The sequence below is a fragment of the Stomoxys calcitrans genome, chromosome 4 (genome assembly GCF_963082655.1).
Source record: "Stomoxys calcitrans chromosome 4, idStoCalc2.1, whole genome shotgun sequence".
Taxonomy (NCBI): domain Eukaryota; kingdom Metazoa; phylum Arthropoda; class Insecta; order Diptera; family Muscidae; genus Stomoxys; species Stomoxys calcitrans.
Genome location: NC_081555.1, coordinates 20,783,353 through 20,800,670, shown reverse-complemented (window position 1 = coordinate 20,800,670; position 17,318 = coordinate 20,783,353). Strand labels below are relative to the sequence as shown.

The window sequence follows — 17,318 nt, the reverse complement described above, 5'->3', positions numbered from 1 at the left end:
TTTTTCTAATATTATTACTTATTTATTTTTTTTCTTATTTTTTTAAATAGGGAAATTCAAAACCCTTTTACATACAAAAATAAAAATCACATTTTTATTAAAAAGGAAATAGAACTTGATCTGGCATTAAAGTTCAACAATTCATAAATCATTAAAAAGTTTTTCGTTTCCTTTCCCCTATATGAAGAAAACAAAAACTTAACATTTTATAAGTTATATAAATATTTAAATTAAAAAAAAAAGAAAATATTTAACAACAGCATATATTTAGTTCATTTCCCCTTCATATACATACATGCATAATTTTATTATTTTAATTTAATTTTAATTTTTTGTTCCGTTCAGTTCCGTTTTGTTTGGTTTATTTTTAATTATTTTTTTTTTTGTAATGTGGGTTTTAGGTTTTTTTGTATTTGATTTTTTTACATTACGGTTTTTGGTTCATTTATTTTTTTCTTCATTTATAAACATATATATTTTTTTTAGGTTGTAATTTGAATTTGTCTTTAGTTTGATTTTATTTTCCCCTTATATAATACATAACAAATACTTTTATTTTAGTTTTATTATATTTTAATTTATTTTTTTTTTAATAAATGTAAAAAACCAACCCTGGGTTCAAAGATATCGTACCCACTAAAACAGACAACAAAAAAAAGTTTTGTTATGCTTGTAAGAAAACGAAAAAGGTTAAAATGCGAAAGGAGCAAAGAATACATTTTTAAAAACTAGATTTTTTGGGAAAAATTTTGAGGAGAAAGTGAAAAAATCAAGTATTGTTAAACCTAATTAAAGAATTTTGTTTTACTTGATAAATTTTTTTTTTTTACTTTATTAAAGTATTTTTTTACTTTCTTTAAGTATTTTTTACTTGATTAAAAATTTTTTACTCAGTATAATAACTTGTTAAAAATTTTTTAAATTAATTGTTAAAATTAAATATTTTTAAACAATATAATTTTTTTAAATATTTGTCTCTCATATGATGTTAGACTGAAAATTAAAAACTTGAATATATAAATTCATTTGAGTATAGTGTTTATACCCAGAACATCTGCAAATTTCAGAATTTTTATTGAATTTTTTATTCAAAGAGTTTTTTACTCAAATAAAAATTTTTTTTTTTCAATTAAAGAATTTTTAAAATATTAAAATTTTTTTACTACTTCAAAGTAGTTTTTCTTTCAATTTAATGACTTTTTTTACTAAAGTATATTTTTTACTTAATAAAGATTTTTTTTTTTACTAAACTTTTTCCTTTTCCAATTTTCCCATTTGTATTCTATTTTTTGCTCTTTCCCAACCTTTATACATATGTTACTTTTACCTATTGTCATGTCATATCACATGTGTGTGTTGGTTTATAATTTATAATTTTTGTTTTGTAAACATAATTTTATTATTATTTTAATACTTATCAGTTTATAATTTTTCGCAACTTTTTCAATAACATACGATTTTTTTTATTTTAATTGATTTTTGTTTTATAATTTATTTACAAAAATTGTGTATGCATAAAACAACTACAACAAAAATTTTCAATTAATAAACAATTTTTATTTTTTTGGCAAAAAAAAAAAAACAAACAAAAAAACTTTTTTTTATTTCTTTTGGTTTTTAGTTTAGTTTCGAATTTATGATTTCTTGTTTTAGTTTTCTTTGACACCAGTTACCAGAGGCTCTCTCTAATAACCAAACAATCATCAAACAACTACTACAACAACATGAACCAAGAAAAACAAATTGTAGTGAGTTTTGTTTTACAATAATCATAATAAAATCAATGTTTTGGTGTTCTGTTTTAATTTATTTTATTATTTTTTTAACCTTTTCATTTCATTTGTTTTGTAGTTTCGTTTTTGTTTGGCAATAAAACCACCCACAGCCCCCCCTACGCCCCTGTATAATGAAACTGACTGTTGCTAAAAGACAGATAAACAACTCTAGTCACAAACAAACATTATGATCTCAACATATTAAAAAAAAAAGAAAAAAGGTAACATTCCATATTTCTATTGTTTCGCATTTAAATACATACCAAACTCAACCAAAAAACAAAAAACAAAAAAAAAAAAAAACAATACCTAAACAAATGCTAGTCAAAATTTGTTATAAAAAATAATCAATCAAATTCCTATAAAACAAAAAACCTTCTCTCTTAAAAAACCTTAAAATTTTCCACAAAATAAAAAATATTAGCTTAGTAAGTCATAAAATTAATAACTTGTAACCCCAAAAAGAAAAAAAAGCGTAGTTAAACAACCTCCCACATTCCATGCAGATGTTTTATAAACAAAACAAAAAAGAAAAAACAAACAAAAATTGTGCAAGTGTTTCATAAGGTAAACAAACAAGACAAAATATTTAAAATAAGCAGACTATTTTGAAACCTTTTAAGTTTTCAAATTTTTTTCTTTACGAAAAAAACTTTACAAAAAAAATTTTCACTTATACTTTTATTTTTTAAAAGAAAAAAAAGCAAAACAAAGTTTATAAAAATAATACTCATATAAGTTTTTTGTTTAAAATGTAATGTATGTATGCCACTCTATATATTTATTTATTAAAGCATTTTTTGTTCTCTCTCTCTCTCTATCTGGATATTTCAGTTTGATTAATTCAATTGTGTGTAATTGTAATTTGTACTTAAAGCATATATATGTATATACATATATATTTATTTAATTTGTTTAACCTACCAAACACAATGATTTGTTTTTTTACAAAATGATATTATTATTATTAATTACCAAAACAAGCAAATTATTAATTATTACCATTTATGATTATCATTATGACTTCTTCTAATCTTATTAATTACTCTTATATTTATTATCATTAAACAAAAAAAACAAAACGAAAAAAAAACCAAAACAACTCATCTTGAAAGCAAAAAAAAACCAAATAATATTATAAATGTATTAAAAATTTACAAATTATGAGTTTTTCATTTTGAATTTTTTCGAAATATTGCAAACTACATAGGTTGATTTATTTTTTGTGTTAAATTAAATTAATTTTTTTTGGTTGAATTCCAAAACTTGGGTTTTACAAAAATTAAGTTCATTGTACTTTAGTTTGAATTTTTGTGTTACAAAAAAAAAATCATCTTAGTTTGAGGTAGAAAAGAAAAACAAACAATTTTTTTAAACGGTTATATTTCATTATAACTGTTATAACCATACTTCCATTCTTCCCAAAGTGCTTAAATGTAAAAACAGGAATATTGTCAGTTATATTTTCAAATTATTATAGTTCTAATAACTGTTATAATTTATTATAGCAATAACAAACATATTGCCATTTCCGGGAAAGCATTAAAAAGGCTAGTACAATGAAAAATTAAAATTTTTAATAGTATTTTGAAACTGTTATATTTTTTTATAACTGTTATAATCTTATTGCCAAATGCTAAAATGCAACATTTTTTATCAATAGAGTCAAAATGGCAAGCCCAATGAAAAAATCGGAACTTTCTGTTATATTTTTAAACTGTTATACATTTTTATAACTGTTATATTCCATTAAAACAGTAATGCTAAAATGCAACATTTTTTATCAATACAGTCAAAATGGCAAGCCCAATGAAAAAATTGGAACTTTCAGTTATATTTTTAAACTGTTATACTTTTTTATAACTGTTATATTCCATTAAAACAGTTATAATCATATTATCGTTATTCTAAAAGTTCCTGAAAGGCCATCATAATGAGAAAGTCACAATTTTTAGTAATATTTTCGAGCTCCTACATTTTGTTATAACTGTTATAATAGTTTATAACTGTTATTATCTTAGTTACATATGGTAAAAAGCAAAGTTTTTCGTAATATTGTATTTTCTTTCAAAAGAGTTAAAATGAATAACTCAATGAAAAACAAAATTTTCAGTGGTATTTTTAAACTGTTATACTCTTTTATAACAGTTATATTCCACTAAAACAGCTATAAAAATACTTTCATTTTCTAAAAGTACCGAAAAGGCCATCATAATGAGAAAAATTCACAATTTTGAGTGATATTTTTGAGCTCTTGTAATAATTTATAACTGTTATAATAGTTTATAACTGATATTATCATAGTACCATATGGAAAAAACAAAGTTTTGCATAATATTTTCTTTCAAAAGAGTCAAAAAGACTAGGCTTATGGAAGAAATACAATTTTCAGTCATATTTTCCAACTGTTATACTATTTTACAACTGTTATATTCCATGAAAAGAGCTATACTAATACTCATTATTCTAAAAGTGCCGAAAAGGTCATCATAATAAGAAAAATTCACAATTTTTAGTAATATTTTCAAAGTGTTATACTTTGTTTCAACTGTCATCACAGTTTATAACTATTATTTTCATAGTTCCATAGGGAAAAATGCAATATTATCCATAATATTTTCTTTCAAAAGAGTTAAAATGACTAGTATAAAAAAACGCAATTTTAATTTAAATTTTAAAACTGTTATACATTATTATAACAGATATAAACATATTTTCATATTTGAAAAAGTGCTGAAAATGCTGGTATATTGAAAGATATACAGTTGCTAGTAATATTTTTAAATTGTTATAGTTTGTTATAACAGTTATACATTTCTTTATAACTGTTATAATTATATTTCCAAATGTTAAAATGCAATATTTTCTGCCAAGAGTCAAAATGGCTAGCCTAATGGAAAAATATATAATTTTCTGTTATGTTTTCAAACTGTTATACTTTTTATAACTGTCATATTCCATCAAAAAACAGTTATAATCATAATAGCATTGTTCAAAAAGTGCCGGAAAGGCCATCATTATGAGAAAGTCAAAATTTTTAGCAATATTTTCGAGCTCTTATATTTTGTTATAACTGTTATAATAGTTTGTAACAGTTATTATCATAGTTCCATATGGAAAAAGCAAACTTTTACATAATATTTTCTTTCAAAAGAGTTAAAATGAATAGCTAAATGAAAAAAGCAAAATTTTTAGTGATATTTTCAAACTGTTATACTTTGTTTTAACTGTTATATATTATTATAACACTTATAAACATATTTCCATTTTTGTAAAAGTGCTGAAAAGGCTAATATATTTAAAGATTTACAGTTGTTAGTAAATTTTCCAAATGTCAACATTTTGTTATAACTGTTATATATTGTTTAAAACTGTTATAATCGTATTGCCAAATACTCCAAAGCTAAATTTTCAGCAGTACTTTCTTTCAAAAGAGTTGAAATTGTTACCGTAATAAAAAATTTAGAATTTGCAGTTATATTTTCAAAATGTTATATTTTGTCGTAACTGTTGTATTATTACATTATAGCAGTTATATTTTTTTATAACTACTACAATAGTTTATTGCTGTAATTATTATAATAACATATAGTAAAAAGCTCAATTTTCCACAATATCTTCTTTTAAGCGCGTGAAAATGGCTAGTAACAGCTTTCAGTTATATTTTCAGACGATTATAATCTGTTATAACAATTATATTTCATTATAACAGTTATAATGATATTGGTTTGTTTGCAGAAGTGCTGAAAAGGCTATCATATTAAAAAAAATCAAATTTTTTTAGGTAATATTTAAATGCTTTAAGTATTTTGTTAAAACTGTTATAATTTTTTTAAAACTGTTATAACCACACTGTCAAATACTATAAATCGAAGTTTTCGGCAATGTTTTCCTTCAAAAGAGTCGAAATTGCTATCCCCATGAGAAATTTGGAATTTGCAATTATATTTTCAAATTGTTATACTCTACTATAACAGTTGCTGTTATTTTCACAAGTCTTTGAACTTTAAAATGCCGAATGCCTCACTGGATGAGTGAGGTGAAGCTCTTTCCGTAGTAGTGCTGAACGAAGCAATACTTCAAAGTTTTCCTTGAAAAAAAAATTATTTTATTTTTGGCCTAAAGTTTTCAACATATTTATAAGTTCAAAAACGCTGTAACTCCTTTATATTTTCGAATTTATAAAATTTTATAGCATTCCGCAGTTCGAAATTCGTAGGCATTTGCCAAAATAAACAAAACATCTTAAAATTTCACATTTTATTTTTTTACATTTTTTTTAGCAAAGGCTACCCCCTCTGCAAAATTTTAGATTTTTGATGCGAAAAAATTTTTCGAGTTGAGCACAGAGTATTGAAATTTATACCAAAAAATACGGTTTTATGCAACTCCAGTGTTTATTCTTAAAAAACTCATGCTCAAAATAGCATAATTGATATCCGAAAATGTAAAAAAAAATTGTTATGGGTTTGAAATTTTTGTAACTTAGCTTTTCGAACTTTAAAGACACCATTGGATATAACTGTTATAATTCATTATAACAGTTATAAACACAAAATAAACAAATATCAATATAGAATAAACAGTTATAAAGATATTGACATAATATCAATAGTTCAAAAAAATTTTCAGAAAAATTTTGAAACTGTTATACTTTTGTATAACTGTTATATATTTTTTATAACTATAATATTCAGTTTTAATTGCAACAATCATGTTGTTATAGACGAGCAGGATGTTTGAAGTATTAAACACTGCTTAATGCGAGTATAACAGTTATATTTTTAACTGTTATACTTTATTATAATGAAACCGCTGTTATATTTTCAACGTTGTTGCAGGTCAATAACCATTGCCTTTATGAATATAACAGTTATATTGAAAACTTTTATAAATTTAAAAGAAATTAAGCTTTGAAACTGTTATACCAAGTTGTTACTAGTATTTTTTTCTAATAGGAAGTATGGATATATGAATTAAAACAAAATTAACAAACTAAGATGTTTCTTCAATTTCCTTTAAGTTGTTTTATAACAATAATTTCCTTATGTCTTATTTGAAATTTGTTTTTTTTTATATTATTTTTGTTGTTTGTGTTATTTTCAAAAATTCAGTTTCTAGTTTGGCTTTGGTTTCCTCTTTAGGCTGCATATTTTTTTTAAAAAAATATGTTGTGTTGGTTGTTTCTTTTCAGTTTGGTAACATAGGTTGTTTCGCTAGGTCTAATTTCCCACTTCCAAAACCCTCACAACCCACCCCACGTACCCACCTACCACCAACCACCCACCACTCAATCAAGAACATTTCAATACTGTATGTTTTGTGCGCGTTGTGGGCTACATCTTCGACGTGTATATTGTTTTTGTGGTATATTTTTGTTCAGTTGGTTGGCTTCTTGGTTTAGTTTTGCGCGAGCCCTTAAAGAATATCACTTACATAAGGCAAAAAATGAAAAATATCAATCCGATTGGCATCATTTAAAAACAAAATAACAAAATTTTGTGATCATTAATCTAGAGATGAATTTTCCTACTTCTTTGGTTTAACTTCAAAATTTTGCCTTGCTGTCAGGGGTTTCATAAAGGACATATTTGATTGAAAGTTTTTTTTTTTATAATTTTGCACTCGCATTGGAATAGTGTCGAAAATATGGATTGTCTTCTTCATTTCTTATATTTGATTTCGAAAATAGACCGCTTTTGAGTTACACCATTGCCATACCAGCATTAATCAAGAAATATAAGATTTTGGGAGCTCAGTAAAAATTAATAACGCTATGCAAATCGATTTGTATAAATGATAATCTGAGATATGATCAGCTGAGTCGAAAGTGTTGATCGCTTTTCTCTATGGCCTTTTAGTGGAGTAGACCACGTACTATATTTTTCTTTCAATAAATAAAAAATTTACAATTTTCTATAGAAAAATTGTAACAAAATATTTGTAATTTTTTTTTTGTTTTTTTGCGGGGATTTTGTTGTCTTTTAGCGTTTATCGTTTCGGTTTTTGGTCATCGTTTACGATTTTCTGCTTTGTTTTTTTCCCAAAATGTCGGTTGACTTCATCAAACCATTTTCAAGGCTTTTTAAACATGAAATTGATTTTAAGAGTCCTTGAAGACAGTTATATACCAAGCTACATGTTTTTTTTTTTTTTAATTTTTGTAAAACCACTTTGAATAGCAATAACATTGGCAAATTTGGTCGAAAACAATTTTGTTTTTAAAATTCTAGGCCCTCCCCTCAGAGGCCTTTCTACGCTTATGCCCACCTCCTAAACATCCCCCAAACTGGATATATTTGCTAAGGCAATAAGAGGCTCAAGGTGTTTGAAAGAAGAGCACGAATCTGATAACCGTTTCAGAGGCAAGTGTTTGAGGGACGCCTAAACTCTAAACCAAACTTTTATACCGACCATAGCAATATGAAGTTCAAATTTAAGTTATTTCGGAGAAGATTACGAATCTGTTTTCCACTTTCCGGACAAGGGACGGTCCACCCCAAATCACCACCAAAACCAAACCAGACATATTTAACGACCATGTGGCTCAAATGAAAAGTATTTGGGAGTAGAAAATGAATTTTATATCCATGGCAAATTTTCTAGAAAAAATTATTTGAAAATTTTTGGAAAAATTTTCTATAAAAGTAAAATTTTTTTACAAATTTTTTATTGAAAACTTTTCCAAATATATATAGATTTAGGGTAGGTTAAAAGGAGGGTGCGATCCGTCCCATGCCACAAAGCCAGTAATCGGCTTGTTGTGCGCTCTAAATATTAAAAAGTAACATCCAAGAAGAAAATTTAAGTCAGGAATTCCATGCTGATTACAAAATCCCTAATTGTGTTCCATACCACGCCCCTTGCTTATTGTGGTATTGTGTGCCCACCTAACTTCCGGTGTCTGTTAGCCGCGAAAGCCGGGCAATGATATAGGGAATGCTGCAATGTCTCATCATCTTCTCCACATACTATTAACTTGGCACACCGATTTTGAATAAGTGAGTTCGTAATCCTATGTATCCCGTTGTGATACCGAAAGCTTTACTGACCTCCTGACTTCCTGACCTTCTCGGTACGCTCCTGAATATGACACTTCAAATTCAGTTTCCTGTCCAAGGTAACTCCAAAGTATATAGATTAAAAAAATTTTCTATAGAAATAAATTTTTGTACAATTTTTTTTAGAGAAATAGTTGTTTGTCTTTATACGCTCTTCTATTTTGATCTGTAAAATCTTAAAATCTATAGAAAGGAAAAATTTTCTATAGAAAAATTTTTGGAAAATTTTTCTCCTGTTTTTGCGCTACTTTTTCTAAAGAACAATTTTTGGAAACATTTTGTAAAGAAAATTTTTTGGAAAAATTTTCTATAACAAAATTTTAGGAAAAATTTTCTGTAGAAAAAGTTTTGGAAAAATGTTCACTGTTTTTACGCTACTTCTTCTATAAACAATTTTGGGAAAATATTCTATAGCAAAATTTTCTGTAGAAAAATTTTTGAGAAAATTTTCTACAGAAAAATTTTTGATAAAATTTTCTATAGAAAAATTGTTGGGAAAATTTTCTAGAAAATTGGTGGGAAATTGTTCTATAGAAATTTTTTGAAAACAAATTCTATAGAAAACATTTGGGAAAACTTTTCTTTACAAAAATTTTTGGAAATGTTTTCCATAGAAAATTTTTGAATAAATTTTCTCCTTTTTTGGAAAAATTTTCTCTAGAACAATTTTTAGAAAAATTTACTCCTATTTTTGAGCTAAAAATTTTTGGAAAAATTTTCTCCTAATTTTGAGCTAAAAAATTTTTGAAAAAATTTTTATATAGAAAAACTCTTGAAAAATTTTTCTATAAAACAATTTTTGAAAAAATCTTCTATAGAACAATTTTTGGAAAAAAATTTTAGAAAATTTTTTTTTAGAAAATTTTTTTATAGAAATATTTTTGGAAAAATTTTTTATAGAAAAATTTTTGGAAAAATTTTTTATAGAAAAGTTTTCTACATGCAAATTTTTGGAAAAATTTTCTATAGAAAACTTTTGGAAACATTTTCTATAGAAAAACTTTTGGAAACATTTTCTATAGAAAAACTTTTGGGAAAAATTTCTATATAAAAATTCTTGAAAAATTTCTCTATAAAAAATTTTTGCAAAATTTTTCTTTAAAAAATTTTTTGAAAAATTTTCTATAAAAAATGTTTGGAAAATTTTTCTATAGAAAAATTTTTGGTCAAGTTTCTCACAGAAAAATTTTTTAATGAATTTTCTATATATAATGTTTGGAAAATTTTTCTATATATATATTTGCGCTACTTTTTCTGGAAAAATTTTCTATAAAAAATTTTTGAAAAAAATTTCTATAAAAAATTTTTGAGAAAATGTTCTATAAAAAATTTTGTGGAAAAATTCTCTGTAAAAAATTTTTTGGAAAAATTTTTCTATAGAAAAATTTTTGGAAATTTTTTCTGTAAAAAAATTTTTGGAAAAATTTTCTATAGAAAATTTTTTGAATAAATTTTCTATGAAAATGTTTTTGAAAAATTTTGCTATAGAAAGTGTTGGAAAAATGTTCTCCTGTTTTTGTTCTATTTTTTCTATAGAAAAATTTTCCAAAAATGTTTCACTTTTTTGCGCATTTTCTATAGAAAAAATTTCGAAAAATTTTCCCAGCAAACCTAATGGGAAAATACTTAATTTATTTTAGGTAATAAGAAAACGGCGCATTTTTTTCGACTGGTCACATTGGTATTGATAGGTAATAGAAAAACGGCATTATCCTTTTCGACTCGGCAAATTGAACTAAAGCCAACATTATGGTGTGTAACTAAAAATCCCAACTTGATGCTGGTATAGTTTATTGGGTTACACTTGGTGTCTAAAAAATAAAGGCTTTCTTTTTCTTTCGTTTTGACTTTGGACACACCACTGTTGTGTTGTTGTTATTTAATTTCTATGGGTTTTCCTCAGAGTATATTCTTAAGTTTTCCTTATGAAACACAACACCCCTCCCCAACAACTAATTCACTACTTTGCTAATTTCTCCCCTTAACAAGTGTTTCATTTGGTAAAGTGTTTTTCTTTCCCATTTTCGTTTATTGAAAAAAAAAGAACAAATTGTAAAGGCAACAAAAACCTGTTTTTCGAAATACTTCCTTGGTCTTTTGAGTTTCCAAAGACATCAGTACGCGGCGTAGTACTGCTCTGGCACGTTGTTGTTTTCAGTTTTTTTTTTCATATATATAATTTCCTACTTAGAGTGAGAATTTCTTGGTTGGTTTGATTTTCTTATAGAACATATAATACATACATACATATGTACATGTCCGTGGTTTCAATTTTCAGTTGATTGAGGATGAAAAAAAGTGCTGAATTTGAAAAAAAAAACATCATTGATTGGCGTTAGAAAAAAACAAATTCAAAATTTTTTATGGTTTTAATTTTTTTTTGTACAAAAGAAAAAAGGCTAAAATAACCCTTAAATAGGGATGCTAAATGCCTTGCTTATGATATCGTATCATTTGGTTTTGTTAACAAAAAAAGTATTTAAAATTTTTGGTAAGTAATTAAAAAGTTTGAAATTTTAATTTCCGCCCTAGAACCGGAAGTAAAAGCTCGTGGTTTTTTCCTTTTTTTTTTGTTTTAAACGCGTTGTATTTTAGAGAAAACAGTGATTTTTAGTGCAAAAAATTTAACATTTATTTTTATAAATATATATATATATATTTTTTTTTTTGAAAAAAAAGTGTTCAAATTATTTTTAAAATTTATAAAAAAGCTAACCTGTTATAACTGATATATGTTGCTGCTTTTCTTTTGGGCCAACAAAAATCACACAATTGTTTTCAGTTTTCTTTTTGTCCAAAGTAATTTTCTAAAAAACGTTTGTGTTGTTGTTTCCACCGTACAGAAAAATGAAAAAACATTACATCCTTGTCCATATTTGCAAAAACAAAACAAATTTATAAGTTTTTGGTAAGTAAATTAATTAATAATTTCATATTACTTTATGTTTCTAAGTTTATTATAACCTTTAGTGTAAATTGTCTTTTGAAAAAAAGAAAATGAAACAAAAGAAATCCAAATCGAATCTCAAAACAACAATCATGTCACTCTCTACCCAAGATGCTCGCTCGTCTCTTTTTGTTTTCTTAATTAACCGATAATGTCAAATATATATATTTTTTTTCTTTCAGTGTACAAAATTTGTTTATTTCTCACAGATAACAAGTTTATAGTTTCCATCGTTTATTTTTTTATTTGAGCTCAATCAATGGAAAAAACAAACAAATGAATTATTTCAGCAGCTTAGATGACACACGCCCACTGTAAATGTGCTAAATATACAGCTCTCACTGTGTAGTAATTAAGTTTTAAGTTTATAATTTAATAACAAATATATTTATATTTTATATATATTTATTTTTCATCTTGTACCCAGTTCATAGCAAAAAATACAAAATATTAAATTTATAATATTTTGAATTTTAATATTTTTTTTTTTAACTTTTTGTTCAACTCAAAATATTTGAATTCAATTGTTTTATTTTAAAAAGTATTTCATTAAAATTTTTATAAGAAATATTTGGATTTAAATATAATTTTTTTGTTTCAATACAGTTTTTAGTTAAACCTAAAATTAAGATTAAGAAGCAAAATTGTTAAATTAAGGTCCTTAAAAAAAGTTTACAGACTTTTTTCTCGAAAATATTTGGGTTTCAATCTTTTTTTTGTTTTAATAATTCTCCTTTTTTTTGCAAAATTAAATTAAAAATTATTTTTTTTTTTAATTTATTATTTTTAATTTGTACCTTAAAAGGTCCATTTCCCAGTAAGGCGTCAGATTTTAAACATGGCAGTAGTTTCAATATTGACTTCAAAGGTCCATCAGCTGCAGGTACTGTTTCCTGTTATTGAAGCCTTGTCATGCAGAGTGACTCTGCTGGGCTCTACTAGCTGACATTCATATGCAAAATCTTCTGACAAAGACTCCTGTCAGGGATTTAGGACAAGATCGCTTTGTTCTAACAAATGCTGTGTGTAGTTTGAGTATTATATTATGGAAACTTGGCGCAGTGGTTAGCGTGTTCGTCCATGACGCTGTATGCCTGGGTTCGAATCTTGGTGAGAGCATACGAAAAAAGTTTCTGCGGTGGTTATCCCCTTGAGGTACTGTGCCATTTGGAAAATGGTATAGCAGCTTAAAACTTCTCTCCCAAGAGGGGTCGCACTGTGGCATGCCGTTCCGATTCGGCTATAAAAAGAAGTTCCGTTACCATTGAGCTTAAAGCTTGAATCGAAGAGCACTCATTGATATGTGAGAAGTTTGCCGCCTGGAATGTACGTGGGTAAATTAGCTTTAGGTCTGTCTGCGTACTTTTCCAATAAAAAAATTGAAGGAGAGTAAGCAAAGCCTTTACTCTCTTTTGAATTATACAGCTGGTCTCCAATAACCAGCTGTTCGATGCTACAAATTTCTGTTAGGAAAAAAATCTCCAGCAGAATTTTGCAAGCTCTCATTTACCAAACTATCAAAAATTGTGCTCGCTCTTACGCACTCTCTCGCTCTCTTCTGCTGGCAAATAAAGTACGCGAACGACTTCCAGTAACAATTTGTGCAAATTTCTAAAAATTTTTGAAAACGCACATTATATAATGCAAATCAAGATTAATCGATTATTTGTATCTGTTATCGCATGATATCGGCAACAATCCAATACATCTTTACACTGATATTCTTCCAAACATCTGCCTTGCACTGGATAGGACTAAAATAAAACAGCAAAAGACTTCTAGTTAATGACAAGACTTAGCAACTGGATTACAAAAGTGTTTTTAGAAACGTCTCCTGGCTCAACGCTTAATGCCATGACCCATATAGCGAAATCTTCTGGTTTAGGTCTGCAACCCATCTGACCTATGCGTGCTGGTGATTTGCTAGCAGGGAATGAATCATATCAGGACCTGGCAACTGATGTGCAGACGTTTCTGACAGAGAGTCATGGCTCTTGGCTTGATGAGAGTATCCATCCCATCTAACGGAGATCAGGCTTGTTGACAAGACCGATCACGTTTAACGAAGATTCTTGGCTTCATGAACTTGACGGTAAGAGTCGGAGTCCTATTCGGGGTAAAACAACCTTGCTTCGACTTGAAATCGGCACCAACTCCGGCTAAACGCTCTGACTCCGAGGGTCAAAGTCGAGATTAGGTCTTATGAAGTACTTGGCTTGATAAGACGAGAATATTACGAGACATAACCACATCAATCTTGTGTGAAGCTTCAGATGTGCGCTAGCAAAATATAGAAGGTCTAAGCGTTATATACCGCAGATATCCAGCGCCGTTAAAAAAACTTTCTCCTAACTAGGCCTGGTGGTACCGGGAAATTATTTAGGATAAAATCCATGGAATCTTAAGTGGATAAAATATTTTCTGAGACTGACGAACTGAGGAAATGCAACGGTGGCGAAGAGTCCTAACCCAGATCATAGCTAGTGTAATTACATTGTGATGAAGCATCTTAAACCTGAGAATAGTTCTGGTCCTGCAAAAAGTACTTCGCCATCATGAAGCCCATGTGGCAGATTTTAAGTCCTTTTGGAGACAGAGGCTATAGACGTTGCTCTTATACAGAAAACGCGCGTGTCATTCTCAGAAAAGGAGATTAACACCTTCTCTGAGGATGTCGGGCCATAGCGGAGTAGGTTAGGTTGAAAAGAGGGTGTGGATATTAATCCACCCCATGGCATTATGGACATATACCTAAGCCAGTAATCGGCTTGTTGTGAGCTCCAAATACTTCAATAAAAAGTGGGCTCGAAAAGTTAGGAATTCCGTGCTACTTACAAAAAACAAGACTATTACTCAGAAGAAAAAAAGAAAGGAGGCCAGTAAGGACTAGGACCCAGCTTCTGCAGGAATAAAGATAAAATCTCAATATCTATACAGAACGAGTGCAAATGAAGGTATGCCTAGGACAGTATCTGTTGAAGACTCAGTAGGTGAAAACTCATCTCAAACTGCTCAATTGTTAAATTCGCGTTTCTGTTGAAAAATGAAAGAAAAGGTTGACATAGATATGCAATCGCCCAGGTTTATCCAGGAAAATGAGATTTAGTCAAGAATTATTTGGACAAGACAAGGACCCCATTTGCCCTTAACATCTGACGTTATGCCAATTAGCCAATGAACATTCCATTAAAACACAAGGGCAAACTTCTCACATATCAATTCAGGTTTTTAAGCTCAATGCTAAGCGGCCTCCTTTTTATAGCCGAGTCCGAACGATATAGTACCTCATAGTACCTCACAAATGATGCCAGCATTAGGAACAAAAAAAAATACTCATGAAAAATCATCATTGATTACAGTGGTATACAGTAGCAGTTTGGATCACAATGCTATGTATATGGTGTTGTAGTCTGGCGGACGAACCTATTTAATTACACCTACTTTTATATGTAAATTTGCCCATGAACATTCCATTAAGTAACAGGGGCAACTTCTCACATATCAATGAGTGCTGTCCGATTCAAGTTTTAAGCTCATTGATAAGGGACCTCCATTTTATAGCCGAGTCCGAACGGCATGTCGCAGTGCGACACCTCTTTGTGGAGTACTTTTAAAAACTCAATCGATTTTTAATTCACTGATTATAGTTCTACACCAGTAATGGGCCGACTAACCCATGGCCACACTATTTCCAAGGTCATGGGCTTATTTTCTTGTGCACGTACACAATAATGTGCTACAGTGTGTATGCATTGTCCCATCACTGTTCTACAATAAATGTCTGGACATTGTGACTAGCGATCGACAACATTGTATCCCAAAAGGAGCTTGCGAAAGATCCCTTTCTCCACCATGCAAGTTTGTGGCTGGTAAATTCTGCGACCACTGCCGTATGGAAGCTATTTTTTCTGATTTTTTTCCAGAGTTCATTGTTTTCAAAATTTTAAGCTAACAATTTTTTATTAGCTTTAATTTAAAAATTTAATTTTTTTTGATTTTTTACCAAAAACTTGTGAGTCAAAATTTTTTTTAGCCTCATAAATTTTTTTTATTTTTAATTTTTTTAATTATTACGCCGAAGCTTCATATTTAATTTTTTTGTGTTTAAAGTAATTTTTTATTTTTTTTATCATTTTTTTATATTTGTTGTTCACTTTAAAAATTTCTAGAAGTGTTTTGTAATTTTTTATTATTTTATTATTATTTTTTTAATTCTTTCAATTAAAAAAACATTTTTTGTTTTAATTTTGTATAAGCTACTAAATATTTTTAATTATATTTTAGTATTTTAGGTTTTTTTCTAATATTTATTTTTAATATATATTATTTTTATATATAATTATTATTGATTTTTAATGATTTACAATTTTTCAAAATTTTTTAAATTTTTTTTTTAATTTTTATTTCACATCAACATTTAAAGAATCACTTTTTTTAATTAAATTTTTTTTATTTTTTTATATTTTTTTTATATTTTTTTTATTTTTAATCTGTTTACTCCATTATAATTTTGGCATTATTTTTTCACTTATTTTACAATTTACGCTTTACAAATAAGGACTATATTTAAAAAAAAAGTGACAGGAACTAATAAATAGTTATAAAAAACACTTTAGTACAAATTTTTGCAAATATTACAAGACTGAAAAAATAAAATTTTAAATATTTTACAACCCAAAAAAAAAAAAAAAAAATATGCTGAAATAATCTCGCTGTGATATTTAACAAAGAAAAAGCGAAACTATTTTTAAAACTTAAAATAAAAAAAAAATCAAATAAATTTGCTTTTCAAAAAAAAAACAATATTTTTTTAGTTTTTTACCAATAAAATAAATGAAATACAAAAAATAAATAGCAAAACTTACCAATTGGGTGCTAATTCATCCAAATGTGCATGTTTCCAGAAATCTCTTAACTCCTGCAGCAATAATGAAACGGGCATGCCATGTATATTGCCCGAACCGCTGGTCGAGTGTAGATTTATATCAGCATGGGCATCCACCCAGACCAATGATAAATTGGGAGTATGCCTTAAATGTCCTGCTACGGAACCTAAACACTCATCATATGGGAAGAATATAACAAAAGTTATATTGAAGTGAGAAAAAAGGTCTTCTTAAACAAAGATAGAACTCACCAAAACCAATGGCATGGTCGCCTCCCAGGCATAAAAACTGATCTTGCTCCTTGAGTATTTGGGGAATTTTGTGTATTAACGCCGTGTTGCAGCTCATGAAAGATCCATAGTTTTTCATATTCCTATATTGGGCAGGTGTCTGGGCATCATCAACATGTTGAAAATCCAAATTGCCATAATCGGAAATTAATAAATTCCCTAAAAAAAATAAAGAAAACAAAAAATCATTGAATAATACAGTCTGTTTTATTTACCACAAAAGTTTTAAAGGTTAGTATTTGGAAAAAAAGCAAAAATAAAATATTAAAAAAAAAACAAGTAAAACCGTGCTAAGTTCAGCCGAGCCGAATCTTGGGAACGCACCACCATGGATTCTGCTCAAAATCTATAAAAACTTA

At 27.5% G+C, this 17,318-nt stretch overlaps 1 protein-coding gene across 1 annotated transcript in view; it reads right to left on the bottom strand.

Moving 5' to 3' along the window:
• Positions 1-17,318, bottom strand: part of LOC106085008 (arginase-1) — a 71,149-nt gene that overhangs the window by 36,865 nt on the left and 16,966 nt on the right. Inside the window, exons 2-3 of the mRNA XM_059368177.1 lie at positions 16,921-17,118; positions 16,649-16,835 (exon numbers count right to left, since the gene is read on the bottom strand). Coding sequence (XP_059224160.1) covers positions 16,649-16,835; positions 16,921-17,118 — 385 coding nt within the window. The remainder of the gene's footprint in view (positions 1-16,648; positions 16,836-16,920; positions 17,119-17,318) is intronic.